Source organism: Carassius gibelio, chromosome B18, assembly GCF_023724105.1.
Source record: "Carassius gibelio isolate Cgi1373 ecotype wild population from Czech Republic chromosome B18, carGib1.2-hapl.c, whole genome shotgun sequence".
NCBI classification, from domain to species: Eukaryota; Metazoa; Chordata; class Actinopteri; order Cypriniformes; family Cyprinidae; genus Carassius; species Carassius gibelio.
This window is the reverse complement of record NC_068413.1, coordinates 15,629,093-15,651,873: the sequence shown is the minus strand read 5'-3', so window position 1 is coordinate 15,651,873 and position 22,781 is coordinate 15,629,093. Positions and strand designations below refer to the sequence as shown.

The window sequence follows — 22,781 nt, the reverse complement described above, 5'->3', positions numbered from 1 at the left end:
TGGAAGTAGTACGAAGAGGATTAAAGGAAGTGTAAAGGCTTCTGTTAAATGAAGTAGAGTTGACGTTTGTATTAAATGCAAGGCTACAGACTGTGAAAACTGCTCTTTTCTCAGGTCTTGTACAGATGATCACACAGGACTGTGAACTGAACACCAGCCCTTATATTTGAGTTTTATTAGATTACCTCATTGAAAAAGGAACGACACAGATAATCCAAGACATCGGGCCTCAATCATGAAACAATTATTTGCCGCTGCTGCTTTCCACCATCTTGTCTGACATCTACAGCCGGTCTCCATAGACTCCATTGACTGATCTGTCCATAGAACACAAGATCCAGGGTTCTTGTTTGGATCCACATCTGTGGGGTGGAGATTGGTAGGTTTAGGGGTGGAGATGGGTGGGTGGGTTTAGGGATAAGAGTGTGGAGACGGGTAGGTTTAGGTGTATGTAAGATGAGAAGAGTTGGATCTGGATTCAACCATGCTCCCTGGATCTTGTGTTCTGCAGTGAGAACCATCTCCACAAATCAGACAGTAGAGTAGATTACCTTTATGAAGTGGATTTAAACTTTAAAAATGGTGTGTCAAAGAATTTGTTTCAAATTGGGTCTTTGCAAAAGGCCAATTTGCGTAGTTATAATTCATAGATGGGGATTAAGCCTAACAATTGTTTGTTTCACCTGTTTGTTTCACCTTGACTATTGACTATAATAACTGAAACAACTATTTATATAATTGATAGTCACTGCTCTAATCTTCTTTAAAACTCAATTACATGACATGACTAAACTCCATGCTGCCTTTATAATATGTCACTGTCAGAGTACTGTACATGATTCCTTTCCCCCAAAGTTGTCCATTGAAAATTACACTGAGATGAAAACCTTTAAATGTAATTTCTTAAAATCTAAAAAGTCTCATTAAAGGTAACATTAGCATTACTTTCCAAAATCATTGAAAGCAAGTACGATTACTGTTTCACAACAGCTTCTATTCCGTATGTATCTATATGGACAGAAAATGTTTGGTGCTTTTGCAAAGTTTAACAAGACCAAGTCAATCATTTCACATAAAAGATATTAAAAAAAGATTTTTAAAAAATTTAAATGTGTGTACCTTGCATGTTTTAGCCATAGGCTGGCCTACATTGTTCAGGTGTGATTGTGTTTTATCTATATACAGAAATCCTGTCGACGGTTAGCAGGTTTTTGGATGTCTTTGGCAATTCTAACAATAGCTGTCAAGAGGCCATTATCATTTTGGGCCAGATTTACTAACAGCTTGCGCCAGCACAAACCATCTTTTGCTGTTAAAATAGTACTTTCAGGATTTAATAAAGACATGCAGTGAAGAATTAGCACTGAAAAGGCGTGGACAGTTATTTTTGCGCCTGACCTTATTGAATATGCATTTGTAGGACTTTCCATTTTAGATGCAAACGGAGTTTTAAAATTAATTACGCAACATGATTTATTAACGTTTGAGTTTGTCAATTTTTAAAAAAAAAGCAGGCAACAATTTGTGCTGCTCTTGGTAGATTTTGCTGGTCATTATGGAAATTATCTGTCTGTGTTATTTAATGTGTACATTGTCAGTGAATCACCTGCAGAAATTTCCCCTCCCATCTGTTCTTTTATGGAATTGCGATCTAATGCTAATTTGACCTGTTTAGTAAATGATGCCCTTGGTGTGTATTTTGTTGTTCAGGAGGCTACAAGTGAATTTGCAGCTAAACCTGCAGGGTGAGAGTGGGTTTGTGGGTGAATCTGTTTGCATGAGAATGCGTGCATATTTGCATAAGAATGGGTATATGTGGGGGCTTATTTGATTGTTCTCCTGCCTTCTGAGTCTCTCATGCTTTCTCACAGGCCTAAATCACTTGATGAATTAGCATCAAATGATTTAGGGGCATCAAGTCTTAAATGGGACAAAAGCAAACCACTGGATAAATGATTATATATATATATATATATACATAATTATGCACAGTAGATAGAAGAGTGTGAAATTTTAGATACAGTTTAATTAACAGTTTAGATAGTTTAATAATCAAGAACATACTGTGAGGTTGTTGCTGATACAGGAGCTAACAAGTCGCTGAAACATTCAAACACTTGACTAGTGTTTGCTGTAGCAGTAGCTGCACATTTCAGAAACCCTGAAATGCAGAGGTTAGACAGATTCACCCACAACATCAAAAAGATACTATGTCCATTTTTGAAACAATTGATAGCAAAATTCTGGAAGACATAGTGCAGCAACTAAAATCGTCAACCTGTTGTCTTGACACACTTCCCACATCTTTTTTCAAAATTGTGCTTAACAGCTTAGAAGCAGATCTCTTAGAAGTGGTGAATGCCTCACTTCTTTCTGGGACATTTCCAAACTCCCTAAAAACTGCAGTTGTTAAGCCCCTCCTGAAAAAGACCAATCTTGATAACACCATTTTGAGCAATTTTAGACCAATATCTAATCTTCCTTTTATAGGCAAATTTATAGAAAAGGTAGTTTTTAATCAGCTGAACAAATACTTAAACTCAAATGGATACCTGGACAATTTTCAATCTGGTTTCCGACCGCATCACAGCACAGAGACAGCACTCATTAAGATAATAAATGATATTCGCTTAAATTGTGACTCTGGCAAAATATCGTTGCTGGTTATTGCTAGATCTCAGTGCTGCGTTTGACACTGTCTATCATAACATACTACTAGAGAGACTGGAAAACTGGGTCGGGCTTTCTGGGATGGTACTCAAATGGTTCAGGTCATACTTAGAAGGGAGAGGCTATTATGTGAGTCTAGGAGACCATAAGTCTAAGTGGACGTCCATGACATGCGGAGTCCCACAAGGCTCAGTTCTTGCACTGCTCTTGTTTAGCCTGTATATGCTTCCACTAAGTCAAATAATGAGAAAGAACCAAATTGCCTATCACAGCTATGCTGATGATACCCAGATTTACCTAGCCTTATCTCCAAATGACCACAGCCCCATCGACTCCCTCTGCCAATGCATTGATGAAATTAAAAGTTGGATGTGCCAGAACTATCTTCAGTTTTTCAAGGTGAATGCATACCTTGACTCTAGGGGTCAAACAACTAAAAATCAAGTCAGGAATCTTGGTGTGATTTGGAGACAGACCTTAGTTTCAGTAGTCATGTCAAAGCAGTAACTAAATCAGCATACTATCATTTAAAAAACATTGCAAGAATAAGTTGTTTTGTTTCCAGTCAAGACTTGGAGAAACTTTGTTCATGCCTTTATCACCAGCAGGGTGGACTATTGTAATGGGCTCCTCACTGGCCTTCCCAAAAAGACAATTAGACAGCTGCAGCTCATCCAGAACGCCGCTGCCAGGATTCTGACTAGAACCAGAAAATCTGAGCATATGACACCAGTCCTCAGGTCCTTACACTGGCTTCCAGTTACATTTAGGATTGATTTTAAAGTACTTTTACTCGTATATAAGTCACTAAATGACCTAGGACTGAAATATATTGCATATATGTTCACTGAATATAAACCTAACAGACCACTCAGATCACTAGGATCGAGTCAGTTAGAAATACCAAGGGTTCACACAAAACAAGGGGAGTCTGCCTTTAGTTATGCTGCTCGCAATTGGAATCAGCTTCTAGAAGAGATCAGATCTGCTAAAACACTAGTCACATTTAAATCTAGACTCAAAACCCGTCTGTTTAGCTGTGCATTTATTGAATGAGCACTGTGCTATGTCCGAACAGATTCCACTATATTTTCACTGTTTTTATTTTATTTTATTTATTTATTTATTTTTTATGTAAAATAATTTTCTAACTGTTTTTAAATGTTTTAATCATTTTAAAAGTTTTAAAATTGCTTGTTTCATTTTTGTTATTATTTTTCTTCATGATTATTTTACTTTCTTTTATGTAAAGCACTTTGAATTACCATTGTGTACGAAATGTGCTATATAAATAAACTTTGCCTTGCCTTGCCTTGCCTAAATTGAAGTACCACCTAAATAAAAAAAAGAAAAATTGGTTTCTAGACTCTGCAAGCCATATTTTAACCTGCCACAATAATATAATGGTCCTCCTTCGTGAAACATTCATAAATATAAGTGTAAATTCAGAGTAAATTGCATGTAAAATGGACCTTCCCGAAAACTCTCCTCTGGATTAAAAAACGCTTCTTAAACTTCCAATTTTATAATTCATTCAAATTCCAGTCATTCATAAATAGCACACCTGTGCATGCTCATTCACAATTAGCTTAAAAACAAAACAAATAGAGAGAGAGAGATAGCCCGAACATTAGGAGCAGCCAAATCAACAGTTTGGTACATTGTGAAAAAAAAAAAAAAAAAACATACTGGTGAGTTCAGCAACATAAAAAAGGCCTGAATGTCCACAGCAGTCATCAGTGGTGGATGATTAGATGATTATCTTCATTGTAAAGAAAAGACCCTTTCACAACATCCAGCCAGTACCTAAATGCATTTCCATCTCCTATATAGCTGAAATTATGAAAATTGTGTATACAGTATAGGGACCTATCTGTATATTTTTCAATACAATGCACATTTTTGTTTTATTCTATAAACTACTGGCAACATTTCTTCCAATTGTCACTTAAACATTGTCATTTAGAGCAATTATTCACAGAAAATGACAACTGGGGAAAATAAATGAATCAAAAGAAATCAATATTTGGTCTTTCCCATTGCTGTTGGGTGACTTTAAGCTGCTCCTGGCACAAAAATTCAAGCAGCTCAGCTTTGCTTGATGGCTTGCGACCATCTTCCTCTTCATCACATTACAGAGGTTTTAAATGAGGTTCAGGTCTGGAGATTGGGCTGGTCATGACGGTCTTGGTCTAGTGGTCCTCCACCCTCACCTTGATTCCCCTGTGTGGCATTGAGCATTGTCCTGCTGTAAAAACACAATCCTCAGAGTTGGGGAACACTGTTTTCTTTCAGGACGACCTTGTACATTGCTTGATTCATGCACCCTTCACAAAGCCAAATGTGCCCGACACCAGTCTTGCTGAAGCACCCCCAGATCATAATCAATCTTCCGCCACATTGCACAGTGTCTGTGATATACTGTGGTTTGTATGCCTATCCAGGTCTCCATCTAACCATTAGACGACCAGATGTGGGGCAAAGCTGAAAATTGTACTCATCAGAGAAGATGACCTTACTCTAGTCCTCTACGGACCAATCCTTATGGTCTTTTTGCAAACCAAACTGTAAGAAAGCAACGCACATCCCACAAACCCACAGAGGGCTCAGGTGCAGGACAAAAAAGACAAACTGTAGCAAAAACATTTCTGACGAAGACATAATGGTCAAAACGTTGTATTCAATTATTCATTTTGAACAATATCAGTGTGCAGACAATACGTTTGAATTTTTGTTACTTTTTGCAAACCTCAGCATGTCTCTTGCTTATTACTGATGAAGGGCTTTTTTCCAGCTTTTCCCTGCCTCTAGGAGCCTGTTTCAAACCATCCCCGCCAAGCACTTTCACCCCAGCTGCCATTTGCCATTTTTTTTGTAGGTTCTTTTTGTAGGTCACTTGATGTCATCCTATGGTTGTTAAGTGACATTCATATGATTGGTGGTCATCCTGGTCCATGGAGAGACATGTTTGCCCTTTGTAGCTTTGTTGTGCCCAATGTTTGCAGCTTGATTTTTTCTTATGAACACTCACTTTATGCCTCTAACAGCAAAGCCAGAATTGAACCATTCTCCTTTTAACTCAAAACTTTTCTTTTCAACTCTTTTGCCAGGGTTAATACTATGTGATTCCAATTACTTTTGAGGAATTTCTAGCACTGATTTTGCCATTCAGCTCATCCCATTGCATATAGCTTGTTCTAGTGATGACTAAAGCAGTGATTTTTATACTTTTCATCATAAATAAAATTTGGTGATCACCTAATCAGTACTTTATTAACTTTATTAAGCCAAGGCAAGTTTTTTTTATTAAGAAAAATAATAACATGAGTAAAACAAGCAATTTTAAAACTTTTGAAATTATTAAAAAATTTACTTATTTACAATGAATTTAAAACAGATAGTTATTTTACTTTTTTTTTAAAAAACTGTGAAGATATAGTACAATCAGTTTGTACATTGCACAGTGCTCATTCAATAAATGCACAGCTAAACAGATGAGTTTTAAGTCTAGATTTAAATGTGACGTGTTTTAGCACATCTGATCTCTTCTGGAAGCTGATTCCAACTGCAGGCGTCATAGTAACTAAAGGCGGACTCCCCTTGTTTTGTGTGAACCCTTGGTATTTCTAGTCTCGATCCTAATGATCTGAGTGGTGTTAGGCTTATATTCAGTGAGCATATCTGCAATATATTTGGGTCCTAGGTCATTAAGTGACTTCTATACATGTAAAAGTACTTTAAAATCAATCCTAAATGTAACTGGAAGCCAGTGTAAGGACCTGAGGACTGGTGTCATATGCTCAGATTTTCTGGTTCTAGTCAGAATCCTGGTAGTAGTGTTCCGGATGAGCTGCAACTGTCCAATGGTCTTTTTGGGAAGGCCGTTGAGGAGCCCATTACAATAGTCCACCCTGCTGGTGTTAAAGGCATGAACAAAGTTTCTCCAAGTCTTGACTGGAAACAAAACATTTAATTCTTGCAATGTTTTTTAAATGATAGTATGCTGATTTAGTTACTGCTTTGACATGACTACTGAAACTAAGGTCTGTCTCTCAGATTTTCTAATTCCTGACTTGATTTTTAGTTGTTTGACCCCTAGAGTCAAGATATGCAGTCACCTTGAAAACTTCATCTTTGTTTCCAAATGCAATGACTTCAGTTTTTTCCTTGTTTAACTGAAGAAAGTTCTGGCACATCAAACTATTAATTTCACCAATACATTGGCAGAGGGAGCCAATGGGGCTGTAGTCATTTGGAGATAAGGCTAGATAAATCTGGGAATCATCAGCATAGTTGTGATAGGCAATTCGGTTCTTTCTCATTATTTGACTTAGTGGGAGCATATACAGGCTAAACAAGAGCGGATGCAAGTATTGACCCTTGTGGGACTCCGCATGTCATGGACATCCACTTAGACTTATGCTCTCCTATACTCACATAATAGCCTCTCCCTTCTATGACTTGAACCATTTAAGTACCATCCCAGAAAGCCTGATCCAGTTTTCCAGTCTCTCTAGTAGTATGTTATGATCGACAGTGTCAAATGCAGCACTGAGATCTAGCAATACCAGCACTGATATTTTGCCAGAGTCACAATTTAAGCGAATATAATTTATAATCTTAAAGAGTACTGTCTCTGTGCTGTGATGCGGTCAAAAAACAGATTGAAAATTGTCCAGGTATCCATTTGAGTTTAAGTATTTGTTCAGCTGATTAAAAATTACCTTTCTATAATTTTGCCTATAAAAGGAAGATTAGATACTGGTCTAAAATTGCTCAAAATGGTGTTATCAAGATTGCTCTTTTTCAGGAGTGGCTTAACAACTGCTGTTTTCAGGGAGTTTGGAAATGTCCCAGAAAGAAGTGAGACTACTTCTAATATAGATGCTATAGTGATGGTTTGTCAGGTTTTGGTTTTGTCTTCCGCCACATCCGCTCGGCTTTTCTGCATTGTCTTTTCATAGACTGAAATGCTGTTGATCTTCTCCAGACTGATTTCTGTCTGCTTGTTTTCTTTCTGACTATTATTGGAGCAATATCATCAATAACATTCTTAACTTTTGAGTTGAAGGAATCAAGGAGAATATCGACAGTCTGCAGAAATGCTTGGTGTTAAAGATATAGCCTCCATAAATAGTACACTAGTGTTCTCGTTAACGCATCACCTTCTGACAGAGACCAATCTAGATTCAGTTGTAGCAGACATCAAAATATCAAAGAAAATACAGAAGTGATCAGATTGCTATGCTATGTCCTTAATAACAATGGATTAAATGTTTAGACCCCTACTGATGATTAAGTCTAGAGTGTGTCTACCTTTGTGTGTGGGTCAATGCACATGCTGAATTAGGTCAAAAGTGTTTAAGATAGTTATCATTTCTTTTGTAGTTTTGTTTTCTGCATTGTCTATGTGAATATTAAAGAGCCACACAGATGGGAAATCAAAAATTACCTGTATTACAGTGTATGATGTAGCTGTCCATCAGTGTAAACAATTGGCAAAGTAATTAAACCAAAAAGTACAAGATTTATAAAGTTATTGGCTTCTAAAGTAAGGAGTCGACTCTGAATCGCTGAAACGAGTCGTTATAGATTTCAAATCTTTTGCCCATCTCTATGTACGTCACTAGGAACACTTTGCATAATAATCTCCGCCTACCGTCTTGGGAGAAACGGAGCTCTGACCTGCCCCACCCCCCCACACAGACACTATGGTTGGTGTGATAGCATCATGTCGAGGAGACAGTGTGTATTTAATTGTAAAGGCAAGTTTGTTTTATTTTCACTGCCAAAGAATGAAGATCAGATTAACCAATGGCTAAAAGTCATTTTTACCACAATAACAGAGCAGTACAACAAATCCCTTTTGTTGTGTTTACAACATTTCACTGATGACTGCTTTTCTAATCTCGGTGAATACAAGGCGGGATTTTCAAAGCGTTTGGCCATAAAAGAGGGTTCATAACCAGCTTTATTTAGACCAACAAGCATCTCCGAATCACAACGCGAAGTATGATTATGAAGTTATGTGTTTGTTTTCTCCCGAGCCGTCTTATCAGTATGTGTGCTGTCTGCAGCCTTCGTCTTTGCTGATCTTCATTTACAAACACGTCATTAAAATGAAGTGTAACAAGTGCTGTTAACAGATATTCTGTGATAAAGTAATCCATATGAAAACAACGCGATGTCCGTTTTTCACGTCTCCCTTCATTATATCTAATGTGTACACGCCCCCGCGCAGAAAGCACTATTCAGATTCAAACTGAAGCGCGCTGCTGGAATACACCCACACAGAAGAAAAAGCAGCGAGACTGTTCAAGTTTTTTATTTTACTGTTTGCTTCGCAGTGAGAGGAATAAGACATAATTCACCCCAAAAAGATGCTAACGCATTGTTTACCATGAAGTTGTGTGCGGAACAACCAATCAAAACTGACTATGTTAATTGACCAATCAGAACACAGTATGTTACCGAAAAGTGGGGTTTAAGGAAACTGAATCTTTTGAACAGCTTTGCGCGAACCGTTTGGGGATCTCTGAGAATTGAGGTCATTTTAAAATGATATTTTGACAAAATGACAATGTTTTTTAACCTTGGATGGATTTAAACCTATTGTACAGGACTTATAAACAGTGATAGGAAGCTTAGAATTTTCATCTTACTGGCTCTTTAAAATTCACCCTGCAATAGCAAAACAGTCAAACTCTGAGGAAATCATTGATAACATTTCTGTGACCTCTTCAACAAAGGCTGGAGAGTATTTTGGAGGCCTATGAATAATAATAAACAGAATGGGTGGAGCACCTTTCAGCACAATCCGTAGATATTCAAAAGATAAGTACTGGCCAAATGACACTTGCTTGCATTGATAGATATCTAAAACTACCAAGGAAGTCATTACATCAATGATGTTAATGGCTGAATATCCACCATAGAACGATGCATTGTTGTTGAAACAAACTAGCTAGTGACCACTGTTTCCCGCAGGCTGCCTCTTACATCATACTCTGGGGTTCCCTCAGGTATTTGTGCACATGTGCGCTCTTCAAAAATGGCGCTTTTAGAGTAAAAGCAAACATACCTAGATTTAAATGCATTTATATTTAGATAGAATGGAACATATAGATTGCACTGCAGGTTATTGCTTGGTTATTGTGCCCAAGAGCATATTTATTTAAACTCATATTCCTTGCTAACAAGAAACTATGCTTCTAACCACAGGTCGTGAGCTATAGTTCCAACAATGTAAGTTTGCAACGGTGTATGTGAATGTTCATTTGAACTATAGTTTCAGGAAACACTGAATCATTGAACTATGTTGGTAATGACAGAACATGTGACCATAGTTGGCTTAAGATTCTTTTGGGAAATGCACCTCAGGCTGGGTTGCGGATACAATATTATACAAGAAAGACAAGAAATACATCAAATGTGCAGTATATGTGTATTTATCAGTCTATACTAAAGCCTTGATTGGTTGGTGTGGTACTGTGAGGCACTGATGAATTAGTGTGCCATTTTGATTGGTTGTGTTTGGAAAAAGTAAATCAAGGTACTTCCTGCTAGATTTTTGTGTTACATTGAGAATTGTGTGTTGTGTTTTTCAAAAAGTGTTTTATGAAATGGAAAACTGAGTCAAAGGCTAAGAATTAGTTTGTGGTTTTGCAGGTTGTTGTATGGTTTGGTGTCTGACTGACAGGTTTCAGAAATTGTGTGACAAATAAAGATTTTGTGTCTCACACACACACACACACATGTTGCACCAACCTTGCTTCCTTCATTATTTATAAAAGCTGTCAAATTTGGAGTAAAACATAAATGGCAATAAAATCACTATACATTTACTGTGATGGCTCATATAGGTGGACCATTCTGTCTCTATTTTTATATGTGTGTGCATCTCTTCCAGGTGGCGGAGCAGCTGATGACTATAGCTTATGAGAGCGGGGTAAACCTTTTTGACACTGCAGAGGTGTATGCTTCTGGAAAGTGAGTATGACTCAGCATCAGCAAGATTACCCATAATTCACTTTCCATGAGTCATTATTAACATCTCTGTCTGTTATAGAGCTGAAGTCATAATGGGAAACATCATCAAAAAGAAGGGCTGGAGGTATGGTTGAGTTGTATGTGTATCAAGCACACCTGTGCAACTGTAATGCAATATAAAGTTTGTACAAAGATGTAATGAATGATAAACAAAAAAGAGTGGAACTGGAGCTTTTAATCCCTTTGTAGTTGTTGTGTACCTGCTGGCTCTGGCATGGGTTATGTGTCATTCAGACACACTTCTGATAAGGACTTTGATCACTAGGATCTTGCTCAGTTTGTATCACTTAATCAGTGCCACCAGACGATTGCATCCTGGTGATTGCTGTTGCCATAGCAACATATGACGACCCACTTTGACTTCTGAAATGACAGCGCTTTTGCTGACCATGAAAACTATGAAAAATTACTCCGCTGATTTGTCACATGAAGTGAGATTTATTATTCACTAAGAGATTCACAGCAGTTTCCACATTAGCTTATGTGGACAATAATTGCCAAGCACATGAAGGCAGCAATAAGTTATCATCTGGGAAATAAAAAGTCCATTAACTCTTGACAATTCTATCAAGTAGTTAGTTTGGGGAAAAGAAAATGAGTATTATAAAACACATAATAATGTATAAGAATTATATTATTTCCAATTACTTCACCTTTTATTGAATAATGGGAAAAATACTTTAAATTGGTTAACACTTAAATCTTTCAAACGTATTGCCTCTGAAAAATCTTGTTAAGGTTACTTAGTATATATTGAAGTTTTAATAAACTGGCTTCTGGGTAAGATTATACTGTGCAACATTAACTAGATTTTTCTGTGGCAATAAGTTTAATAATTTTATTCAGCAAGGATGCATTCAAGTAATCAAATGTTAAAGTAAAACATGTTTAAAGGTTTTTTTTTTTTTTTCAAATAAATGATGTTCCCTTTCGATACTTCACTCATACTGTGTATGGGGAAAAGCTCCTTTTTTTCCTCGATACTGAAGCCTTTTTCAATAACGCAGTGCAACTGCACTGCTATTGGTTTTATTTGTAAACTTTTTAAACCAATGACAGCGCTGCGTAGCTGCTCTAAAAGAGCGTTTCTAACGCTCTATCCTAAACGCTCTATTCTAACACAATCCTAAAAAGGATTGTGCTGAACCCGACGCCGTCTAAATCCTCCTGATCGTTGGGGAAAAAAGAGGAAGGGGCAAAGTCCCGATCACGGCCGGACCACCGCAGAATCTCTCTCGCCTGCCTGCTGTGCGACCTGGCCCCACGTTGTTGCGTCACGGGAACAGTTTTCGACTCAGTCAATATGAGGGCGGTCATATCACCAGAGTGCGCTCTGGTACTTCAGCAGCTCACGGCCTCTGTCAGGAACAAAGCCTGTTTCCCTCTGAAGTTCTTTCAGAGGATGCTAGGGCTGATGGCTTCCGCCTCCCCAGTTTTACAGCTCGGCCTCCTATGAATGCAGCCCCTGCAATACTGGCTGAAACTCCGGGTCCCACCTCATGCTTGGCGGCACAGTTGCTTTCACATCAGGGTCAACCAGGCCTGTCTAGCAGCCCTGGAGCCTTGGAGCCTTGCGAGGGCAGACCAGCCTTCGGCTCGTGGTCGCACGAGGAAAGCCATCTCCATATCAACTGCCTCGAGATGCTGGCAGTGGAAAGAGCCCTTCAATCCTTTCAGGCGATCCTGGAAGGGTGCCACATCCTAGTCCAGTCGGACAGCATGACAGTGGTGTCCTACATAAATCACCAAGGCGGCCTTTCGTCCAGCCGCCTCTGCGCACTGGCAAAGCACCTCTTGGAATGGGCATTACCCAGGTTGCGATCGCTCAAGGCGACACACATACCTGGCAAGACGAATCTGGGAGCAGACATGCTTTTCGCGGAGCAATGTCCCCTCGGACGAGTGAATGCTCCATCCTCAGATGGTTCTCAAAATCTGGGAGATTTTTGGGAAGGCAGAGGTCGACCTCTTCGCCTCAGAAAGCAACTCTCATTGCCCAACTTATTTTTCAAAGGAAACAGATGTGATGGCCCACAACTGGCCCAGCCTCCTTCTTTATGCTTTTCCCCCGATCACTCTGATCCCTCAGGTCATCAGATGAGTCAGGGAAGACAGGCACAGAGTCCTCCTAGTGGCCCCACTCTGGAGGAGCCAAGTTTGGTCCTCGGAGCTTTTCAGGCTTTCCATGAAAGCCCCATGGCCGATCCCCCTGAGGCGGGACCTCCTCTCTCAGGCGAACAGGACAATCTGGCAACCACAGCCAGAACTCTGGGCTCTGCATGTATGGTCCCTCGATGGGAGCCTCTGAGCCTCCCCGGGGACGTGCTACACACCATTGCTCAGGCAAGAGCCCCATCTACAAGACGCCTCTACGCCCAGAAATGGTCAGTCTTCGTTGACTGGTGCTTAGCACAAAACAAAGACTCTGTTGAGTGTGATGTATCTCCGATACTGTCATTTCTCCAAGAGCGTCTAGAAAAGGGTCTCACCCCTTCCACGCTCAAGGTTTACGTAGCAGCCAGCGCAGCATTTCATGCTCCTATTGCTGGACAGTCAGTAGGTCGAAACAGCCTCATTGTGCGTTTCTTGAGAGGTGCTAGGCGATTGAAGCCCCCACGTCCTCTCACCGTTCCCACTTGGGACCTTCACACGGTCCTTGGAGCACTCAAAGGACCTCCCTTTGAACCGCTGCGGTCAGCTGACCTTCGGCCCCTAACGCTCAAAACCGCTCTGCTACTTGCTCTAGCATTGGTCAAGCGTGTTGGCGATTTACAGGCCCTCTCGGTGAGCCCTGCATGCCTTGAGTTTGGGCCCAATGACTCTAAGGTCAGTTTAAAACCCAGGCATGGCTACGTACCTAAAGTGCTCTCGACGCCATTCAGAGCACAGGTAATTTCCCTCTCAGCTCTGCCTCCATTGTCAGGTGAGCGAGAGCTCAGTTACTCTGCCCAGTGAGGGCTTTGAGGATATACATTGAGCAGTCACAGCCGTTCAGGCAATCGGACCAGCTTTTTGTCTGCTTTGGTGGCCGCACCAAGAGGTCTTCGGTCTCAAAGCAACGCCTCTCGCGTTGGATAGTTGAAACTATCGCTCTATGTTACTCCTCTATGGGCCTTGAGTGCCCCATAAGAGTAAGAGCCCAGTCTACTAGAGGGATGGCCTCTTCATGGGCCTGGTCTAGTGGTGTCTCTATCAAGGAAATCTGTGAGGCGGCCAGCTGGTCCTCGCCGTACACTTTTGTCAGATTCTATAACCTGGATATCCCAACCTTGCATGCTCTGGTTCTTTCGGTTTGATACGACGGCCTCTAGCAGACTCCATCATCATACCACATCCAGGGAGCTAGCTCCCTCTTAGCAGTGTAGCGTCAAGGGTTCGATGGCTCCGGCCCTCTCATTTATCCTCTGGACCCCAGGGTGTTCAAGATAAGTCTTGTCGTTCCCTACCTGCGTTATATGCCGTGCCACGAGGCTGCGGGTTCAGTGTCATCGCTTCAGGCGTATGACCTGATTTCCTCTGGCAATTGCCTGCTTATATAGCCATTCGCCCTGCCCATTTTTGCGGGCTTTGGCGCGCTGCATCACCACAGGCTCGCGCAGCTACGCAGCGCTGTCTTAAGCGCTGTTTAAAAAGGTTTACAGATTAAACCAATGGCAGTGCAGTTGCACTGCGTTATTGAAAAAAGGCTTCAGTATCGAGGAAAAAAGGAGCTTTTCCCCCATATGCAGTACTCGTTCCGTATCTCAGGGAACCAAGGTTACGTTCGTAACGGAGTACGTTGTTTTGAACTGGATTTTGTTCAAAGAATACTGAATAAAATATATCACATATTAAGCTGTTAAATATCAAACTGTTTTCAAAATTGATAAATAATAAAAAATGCAGCATTTCTTAAACACCCAAATTTTAGCATGATTTTGAAGCAACAACAGTTTTTGCTAGGAAAGTTTGGTTTAATTTATGTGTGTCTTAGTCTGTTAAATACGTGCTGAAGTGGCACTTGGTTTTGTGTTTGGCTATCGCGGGACTGCCCAGTTTCAGTCTGCTAAATAGTGAGGCGTGGCCAAATCCAGTGAAAGTACTTAAGTATTTAGTATGTTTTGCAAGCCCTTCTCCAGCCAAATAGTCAAGCAACAGATAAGGACAGCAGTTTGTAAATGTTTTGCCTCGTTTTCTCATTAGTGAAAAGTGAAGTGACATTCAGCCAAGTATGGTGACCCATACTCAGAATTTGTGCTCTGCATTTAACCCATCCGAAATGCACACACACAGAGCAGTGAACACACACACACACACTGTGAGTACACACCCGGAGCAGTGGGCAGCCATTTATGCTGCGGCGCCCGGGGAGCAGTTGGGGGTTCGATGCCTTGCTCAAGGGCACCTAAGTCATGGTATTGAAGGTGGAGAGAGAACTGTACATGCACTCCCCCCACCCACAATTCCGTCCAGCCCGAGACTAGAACTCACAACCCTTCGATTGGGAGTCCAACCCTCTAACCATTAGGCCACGACTTGATCATACAGACTACTGTATGATCATTGTTTCTAGGAAAGTTTGGTTTAATTACTGTGTGTCTTACACTGATAAATACGTGCTGAAGTGGTGCTTGATTTTGCATTTGCCTATCGCGGGACTGCCCAGTTTTGGTCTGCTAAATAGTGAGGCGTGGCCAACTGACTTCAATCTCAGGTAAATATAAAAGCGGTAGCCCTTGTGTGAAGCGCGATGAGTGTAAAGACAATCGACTCTACCTGTGCGACTCCAACGAGCAAAGACACCAACAGGGCACTTGAGTAGCTTTCTCCCCTTTTTTTACTTTTTGTACAGCTTGTTCTCAAAGTACTTATTTAGGTCACTTGTAGTAACTATGTGCATTCAGATCTCTACTATCACTACTAACACTCGGAGAGCATGCAATGTTGGGGTGGTGTTAGCGCAGTGGATAACACACATGCCTTTAGTGTGAGAGACCAGGTTTCAAATCCACTGTGAGACATCAACGTGTCCCTGAGCAAGACACTTAACCCCTAGTTGCTCCAGAGGCGTGCGACCTCTGAAATATATAACAATTGTAAGTTGCTTTGTATAAAAGCGTCAGATAAATGTAAATGTAAATATCAAATATCAATGTACATCGAAGGAAGGCCTATCTGGCAAATCTAAGGCCTGTTCCTCTGACCTTTACTACTATGCTCTCTATTCCAGTTGGTCTCTGGAACTGCCAGTCTGCTGTTAACAAAGCAGACTTCATTTCTTCTATTGCTACTCATTCAGGTCTCAGCCTCATGACACTGACTGAGACTTGGATCAAATCTGAAGACACTGCCACTCTCACAGCCCTCTCCACTAATTTCACTTGTTCCCACACTCTTCGAATGACTTGGAGGGGTGGAGGTACTGGTCTCCTTATATCAAAATAATGAAAATTTGATCTTCAACCATCACCTACAGGTAACGGTTCATTTGAATCACATGCCATTACTGTAACTCACCCTGTTAAAATCCACTTTGTGGTCATTTATCATCCCCCAGGTCAGCTGGGAAACTTTTTGGAGTTGGATGTGCTGCTAGCAAACTTTCCTGAAGATAGTACTCCTCCTCCTCTGCTTAGGGACTTCAACATCCAACTAGATAAACCCCAAGCTGCTGACTTCAACACTCTGCTCGCCTCATTTGATCTCAAGCGAGTGTCTACTACAGCGACTCACAAATCTGGCAACCAACTGGACCTCATCTACACGTGCTGTTGCTCAGTGGAAACTCTTCAGTTGCTCCACTGCACACCTGAGACCATTTCCTCATTACTGCTAACCTGGCACATACTCCTGAAGTGGCACATACTCCAACGCAGGTCACCTTTTGAGAGGAACCTATGCTAACTTTCTCCATCTCGCCTATCTTCTGTGGTTTCATCTTCACCTCCTTCACTCTCTCAGTTTTCAGCTCTGGACATGACCAATGCTACGGACCACTCTTTGCTCCACTCTAACCTCTTGCTTGGACAACTTTTGCCCACTGTCGTCTAGACCAGCACGCACCACCCCATCTGCCCCCTGGCTGTCCAAGGTTCTCCGTGAAAATCGCTCTAAACTCAGAGCTGCAAATGTCTTCACTGCTAAAACATCCTACTACCACAACAAAATGAACAACTGTTGTGAAACTCGGACAGTCTTCAAAACTTTCTCTTCTCTTCTTAATCCGCCTCCACCTCCTCCTCCATCAACTCTTACAGCTGACGACTTTGCAGTTTTCTTCACAAATAAGACAAGAACCATCAGTTACCAAATTCTCTGCACCGCAGACTGAGGATAACTTCACAATGCACACTCTCTTTCCTCCTCCTCTCCACTCTCAGAGATGGACATTACCAACTCCTCTCTTGACTCTGGAACATTTCCCTCAGCATTTAAGCAGGCTCGGGTAAGCCCACTGCTTAAGAAACCATCTCTAAGTCCAGCTCTTCTAGAAAACTTACAAACTACAAAACCCTTCTTCCATTCATTGCAAAGACACTTGAGCAAGCTTTGTTCAACCAGCTCTCTATGTCCCTCGTACAGAACAACCTCCTGGAGCACAACCAATCTGGCTTCAAAAGTGGCCACTCAACTGAGACTGCCCTGCTCTCGGTTACTGAAGCCAATCGACTGGCAAGATCACCTTCAAAATCCTCAGTACTCATCTTACTGGACCTGTCTGCTGCATTTGACACTGGTAATAACCAGATTATCCTGTCCACACTCAGAAAGTTGGGCATCTATCGAACCACACTCCTGTGTTTGCAGTCCTACCTCTCCGATAGATTCTTCAGCGTGTCTTGGAGGGTTGATGTTTTTAAGTAACAACAACTTGCTACTGGGGTTCCTCAAGGCTCAGTACTTATACCACATTTCTTCTCCATCTACATGACATCATTAGGATCTGTCATTCAGAATTTAATAACACCCAACTCTACTTCTCATTCCAACCAGATGACCTGACAGTAGCTGCTCGCATTTCTTTATTTTCTTCCCGATGTCTGCCAGGTTCATCCACAGATGTCTCTCCGCTACCATGGCGGAGGCGGCCTGCTTGGTAGCCTGTAGAGAGATCTGTGGTGCAGCGCATCTTGGATACCTGATCAAAAAAAAAGGCCCTCGCCTCTATCCAGGTCTATTAGCAGATCAGTCTGATATGCTTGAAGCACCACCATTGTGCTGCACATGCCTTGCCATTTAAGCCAGATATATTTCTTGAAGGGGCTTAGATGGCAAGGAGGGAGATTAAGAGAGGATGTCTTCCCTGCAGAAAGAAAGCTCTTTCTACAGGGGGCATCATCTCATAGCCGTTTTTGTGCATTGCCTCAATGTCGGCACAGTTCTTATGCTGAAACGATGGATGCGAGAAGAAAATGGCCTCTTTCATTTCTTTTTCGATCTCTGTATGGAGATCAGGAAGAAATGGAAGGCTCACCTGAGCTGGAGGGCTATGGTCAGAAGGATAACGCGTGCACTTCACCCAAACAAATGACACAAAGATTCTGTGTGTCATCAGGTGTCAAATAACGCCAACACGGATGCACACATTGTCTAAACACTTGCTAATAGTCGCCATGATAGACAGAGAAAGATCGCTCTTTCCAGTTCTTTCAGATGCACTCTTCAATGAAACCGGTGCCTGTTTATAGTCATGCCGGTTGTGATGTCAGTTGCTGTCGCCGGCCAACTCGTTGGTGTTTTTTCAATGTATGCTTCAGACACTGGTCCCGACGAGGTTTTCCCCCATAGCGACCCCTAGAGGAGGCAGTTCGAAGTTCTCTTGAAAGGGAACCAGTAATGTTATAGTGTTTGTTGTTGTCCACATCATACTCTTGCTCTTCCTTCATTTCTTCCTCCACTCCCTACTCCTTCTTCTCCTCCTCCTCCTCCTCCTCCTTCTCCTCCTCTCCGGTGTCCTCGACCTCTTCCTTCACATCTCTCTGGATCCATTGTTTCAAACCTGAATGAGGTTCTGATTGTTGTGTCATATGTTGATGCCTAGTGTTTCAATTTGGGTTTTTGACCCCAAAATTTAATTTATAGTGTACATGTAGCACAAATCTTTTATCTGAATAGAGATGTGCAATTTCTATGTACAATGAATTCTGGTAGAACACTATTCCAAAGATTGCCATGGACTCTTTCTCTGTCTTTTTACCTCCCTCTTGCTTTTTCTTTGATACATATCTCCTCAGATTGAGTTGAAGAGTTCAGATGCACTCTGTCCCCAAACTAATTTAATCTGACCATCTTTATAAGCTTTACAATCTTTTCATATCCTAGATCTATATTACAGATCATGCTGTTATGCTGACAGATTGGCTCATCCCACTGCAGAGAACATACATGAATATCCCATAAACCCCAATCAAAATTCAAGAGCTTGTCTGGAAGGATCTCTTCTGTAAATGTTTGATGGATTTCCATTAAAGGTGAAGTGACCCCTGAGATCCACAGTTTTAATGAACAGAGTAGAGACGGTATGCTGGGGGACTATTTTTCCCTCTCTTCTTCTTTCATCAGTTTATTTTCCTTTTCAATCTTTTATATCTTCTCAGTTCATTCTTTCTATCTCTCTCTCTCCAATATTCTAATTCCTGTCCCTTTCCCCATTTCCTCTATAACTCAGTTTTTCTCCACCGGCTTTTTTTTTTTTTTCCATTCTCTTTCCTTTCATCATCTTTTTCACCAACTCATTCCCTCTGTGGAGATGATGGTAAGTTCATGTGTTTTTACACCAGCTGCTCGTTTGCTACACAGTGACAAATGGGTGTGAAACACAAAGCCATTGAATTCACTTATAATATGACATCTGCCCTAATATATCTCTTCAATTTCACAATCCAAGCTTTCTTGTTTAAAATCTTAATTCTTTTGTAAGGCTAAAATTTAGAGAATGTAGGACACAGCAAGAGTTCACACTAGTGAAAGCTCATTTACACCCATTTACAATGCAGATGAGAGCGACTCTGAGAGAACTGCAGATTACTGCCAAAACAGCTACAGGCAAAGGTGACACATGTATCATCACTGAGCAATAGCATCACTATCTCTGCAGTTCTGCCTCAACAGTCTGCTTCCTGTTTGATGAAGTCATGAGACCAATGAACAAGAAATTAACTGGTCAACATAAACAGAAGCCATTCGATATCCGTCTGACTTTGTCTGAATAAAATTTAATTGGTAATATTTTTTATTATTATTATTTATTTATTTTTGTCAGTTACTTTAAGACTGCAAAAATCCAACTGCAATGTACACAACCTCTCATAGACTTTTTTTTTTGGGGGGGCACAAATCAAGTAATAAAAGCTGCAAACTATTATAAAATTGCAGAATATATTGGAAAGAATTACATTGATAAAATGAAATCATTATCACTCATTTTTATGTCAGTGCTTCCTGTTAGATTTAATTAGGGTTAACACCGAAACTGCATTGCATTTTCTTTTATGCATTTATCAAAACAATAGTGAAAAAAAAACTATTGTTATAACTCTTTTTTTTATTTTAATTATATTTTAAAATGCAGTTTATTCTTGTACAGGTAATTCAGGATTCCAGCTAAAAAGTATTAAATGTAGTTGTATCAAATTCAAGGCCATAAAAAAAGTCTTAAATTGTAGAAGAATGTGTTAATTATGATTTCAAGGGGTCTTAAATTTTGGGCATGGAAAGACCAGAACTGTGTTATAGCTTAATGTGCCATTACTGGGGAAACAGTTATATTTCTGCTGTTCCTAAAACGTTACCTGCGGGCAGAGAATGAATGTGCATTTTCAACAAACCTGTAGTTTTTGTTCAGACCAATGTGAAAATCAACCCATATTTTGCAAACGCACATAGCTTTAGATGTGAACTGGTGGATCGATAAGAAGATAATGCACTATAAAAATCTAAACAGTAAAATGTATTTATGTTATTTAATTAATATAATAATGTATAATAATAAATTAATATAATCATTTTCTTAAAAATAGACATAGACATTTCCCTACCCCGCTCATATGTTTTTTTTGTTTTGTTTTGTTTTTTGCAGGTCCTAAAAAAGTCTTTAAAAATACTTAAAGTATATACTTAAAAGTCTTCAATTCTGTAATTCAAAGCTGATTATTCCAGTACTCAGTGTCATGATCCTTCAAAAATCATTCTAATGTGCCGATTTGGTGATCAAGAAACATTTCTCATTATGATCAATGTTGAAAACAGTTGTGTAGATTTTTTTTTTTTTTTTTTCAGAATTCCAAAAACTGTAGCTTGACTACACCCCAAAAAATAAATAAATAAATAAATAGTTTATAACTGCACCTAAGTGAACTTTTTCCTTGATTTAATATGAAACTTGTATGTGCAAATTCTAATGCACTTTTCGCTCTCTACTCCTATCTTTTTTCAAGGCGATCCAGTCTGGTTATTACCACAAAGCTCTACTGGGGTGGAAGGCGAGTAAACTTTCCTTTTGTTCATTGTGGATGTCATGTCATGTCATGTGTATAGCGTTTGGACCAATCAGAAACACAACTATTCGTTATATATAACAAATAATCCGTAACACTCCCTCACCCTACCAACAAGGCAACTATGAGGGTCTGTGGAGCCTTCCGCCGAAATGCAACTAATGCCGCAAAAAGGCAGAACAGGCCTCTGGTTCCATGTCAACCAAAGACCAACCCTCACTCCATTTCCCCTTAGGAAAGACACATAATGCCCATAAAAATGGTCTCTTCTCTAATTAATTCTTAGAAAAACCTTTCCGTGAATGAGCACACATACCCTCAGGACATTGTTCATACCATTACTTTTCTTGTACTGTTTTATGCATGTGTTATGATAGATCACTAGTTAATATAACCTCACCTATATCATGTTTGGTCTTTTTGAATTTGTCTTCTTATTATCTAAATGAGAGTTTGTATTATATGTTGATACTCATGAAACATATTAGTGTTTTTTTTACATAATTTTTAATCGTTTTTTCATCAAAAACCAATCACATTACACATGCAAAATGCCATGCTCTAAGACAAATTGTCATAAACTTTCCTTGCATAAGTGCAAGTCACCACTGGCTCGTTGACCCTCGAGAGGTGTGACCTCCACAGAACTTAAAAGGCATCACTTCTGATCTAGCTATATGCTCTAATGCAGTGGTTCTCAACTCCAGTCCTCGGGACCCACTGCTCTGCATATTGTGCATGTCTCCCTTATTTAACACACCTGATTCAGATCATCAGCTCGTTAGGATAGACTCCATGAAGTGAACTGAATGTGTCAGATAAGAGAGAAATACAAAATGTGTTAGAGCAGTGGGTCCCGAGGACTGGAGTTGAGAACCACTGCTCTAAAGCATTAATACTGTAGGAAAGATATTTTCTGTGGCCACAAAAATATCCTTTCTTAGAGATGATATGAACTTACACTGAATGTTCGCTTGACGAACAGATTAGTTGATGGCAATTTAATTCTGCTACAGTTGATATAAATAGTTGTAATTAATTATTTATATACATTTCACTTTTTAGCTAATTTGCTACACATGACAAATTTAATTTTATAACTCTCACTCTGTTGCACATTCAAAAGGTCAGCACATTTAACACAGACATCTGTGGATTTACACATTTCATGAATGCAGTTACAAACCTATGTTTAGGTTAAGCGCTGAGCATGCATTTTCTGTATTTGTAAGTATTCTGGAAGTAAGTGAGCAAAAGTGCTGCTGTGAAGCTTGATAAGACTTAAGAAAAGGCCTGTCCCATTTACCCACAAATCCTCTCTCATGAATACTAATCAGAATTTCAATATGCCAGGATTTTATTTGAAGTTAAAAAATGAACATGCAAAAGGGCCAGTTTGAAAGAGAAAAAAGATGAGCAAGAAACTCTGGCAGAAGGAGGACATGTCTCATATGTTAGACTGAACTTGGCTCTGTCTGAAATTTTGCTTTCTGACGTACATATGTCTCTTTGTGTGTCTCTTTTTCGCCACAGAGCCGAGACAGAACGAGGCCTTTCTAGGAAACACATTATTGAAGGTGAAATGCA

General features: G+C 40.1%; 1 protein-coding gene across 4 annotated transcripts in view; it reads left to right on the top strand.

Moving 5' to 3' along the window:
* The window catches only part of LOC127977820 (voltage-gated potassium channel subunit beta-1-like), a 133,081-nt gene that overhangs the window by 90,717 nt on the left and 19,583 nt on the right, over positions 1–22,781 (top strand). For all 4 annotated transcript variants that reach the window (XM_052582961.1, XM_052582958.1, XM_052582959.1 and 1 more), the window contains 4 exons: positions 10,580–10,659; positions 10,739–10,783; positions 21,135–21,179; positions 22,728–22,771. In XM_052582961.1, coding sequence (XP_052438921.1) covers positions 10,580–10,659; positions 10,739–10,783; positions 21,135–21,179; positions 22,728–22,771 — 214 coding nt within the window. The remainder of the gene's footprint in view (positions 1–10,579; positions 10,660–10,738; positions 10,784–21,134; positions 21,180–22,727; positions 22,772–22,781) is intronic.